General features: G+C 32.0%; 1 protein-coding gene across 1 annotated transcript; it reads left to right on the top strand.

Annotated features, from left to right (window-relative positions):
- Window positions 1-1,072: 1,072 nt before the first annotated feature.
- On the top strand, window positions 1,073-1,327 carry K441DRAFT_565009 (uncharacterized protein; the record flags this gene model as incomplete). The annotated part of the gene is made up of 2 exons (XM_067643679.1): window positions 1,073-1,183; window positions 1,217-1,327. Coding segments are annotated over 2 exons (222 nt in total), but the record flags the coding sequence as incomplete, so codon positions are not given.
- Between the last annotated feature and the right edge of the window lie 213 nt (window positions 1,328-1,540).

Raw genomic sequence — 1,540 nt, 5'->3', positions numbered from 1 at the left:
GTTTTAAACCTTTTAGTAATATTCCTTATACCGCTTATTACGCCTTATAAGTTATAGAAGTAAATAAATTTACAAAGAAGATAGAGGAACTATAATAGTTCCTTATTAATAAAATAATATAGGCTCAATCTATTTATAAAGCCGTAGCGAATAAGAAACAAACCCTAGCACCGGCCTACCAAATTGGTAACTTTATTTAGCTAAATATAAGAAATCTAAATACGAAATAACCTTCTAAGAAACTTAATTAGAAGAACGCTGGCCCTTATAAGGTTAAGAAGGTTATCTCCTCTTACGCCTACTAACTAAAGCTCCTTAATACGGTTAAAATCCACCCTATATTCTATACGTTAGTCCTCTACCCTACTACCCTTATATTAGACGCCTTGCTTAGATAAATATAGGGCCCTTCCCTATTAGTTAAAGTGGATGGCGAAAACGAGTACTTTATTAAAAGAATTAACGATATTAAGTATAATAAGCGGAAACGCTAATATATATACCTTATAAAATGGAGAGGCTTTATGAAGCCCTTATGGGAACCTATTAACTCTATAGGACTTATATAAGCCGTAGAAGACTTTTATAAACTCTACTTAGAACTACTATAGCCCTACCTTATAAAAGCTTAAGTTTAAAAGGGGGGTACTATTATAGGATACCCCTGTAACACCTTATATACGTCCACCTATTTTTACTAACTTAGTAACTAGAGACCAACTATAAGACTATAATTTGCCGCAATCTATGGCAATCTAATAGTAATCTACCGTATTCTACCATATTCTACTAAGTTCCACTATATTCTACTAAGTTCTACTAAATCCTATTAAGTTCTGCCAGGACTACCACCTAAATCCTATTCTGCTTTATATATGTATTAACTAAGCAACTAAGTCCACAATATATACCCTTTCTTCCTATTTTCCTACCTTCTTTCCTTATATAACGTCTTGACCTCCTTACACAGTTTATATATATAGCTTAATAATATCTACCTTGCTATATATTATTGCCGCTTATACTTACTCCATAACATAAACTAACTAACAGACTAGCTATATATTAGCAGTATATAAACAATATACTCTTTAACTACCATAACGACTTCTATATGGCCTATTTAGATAATATTATAATCTACTCTAAGAATAAGCTAGAATATAAGGAGTACGTTTATAAAGTTCTATAACGGCTCCGTAAGGCTAGTCTCTAGGTTAATATTAAGAAGTTAAAGTTTAGTATTAAGCGTATAAAGTACCTAGGTTTTATTATTAATATAGACGGAATTAAAGCCGACCTAGAGAAAACGGCTGTAATTAACTAGTAGGTATCCCTACGGACCGTAAAGGGGGTATAATTATTTTTAGGTTTTTATAATTTCTACTAATACTTTATTAAGAACTACAGTAAGATCGCCCAGCCTTTTAACTATGTTACTAGAAAAGACCAGCCCTTTTACTTTAACGCTATATATAGGCAAGCCTTTAATAAGCTTAAAAAACAGCTAGTATTGACTCCCCTACTTACCCATTTTAAC

The sequence above is a fragment of the Cenococcum geophilum genome (genome assembly GCF_001692895.1).
Source record: "Cenococcum geophilum 1.58 unplaced genomic scaffold K441scaffold_26, whole genome shotgun sequence".
Taxonomy (NCBI): Eukaryota; Fungi; Ascomycota; class Dothideomycetes; order Gloniales; family Gloniaceae; genus Cenococcum; species Cenococcum geophilum.
The sequence above is the reverse complement of the archived record's forward strand: the minus strand, read 5'-3'. Positions and strand labels throughout refer to the sequence as shown.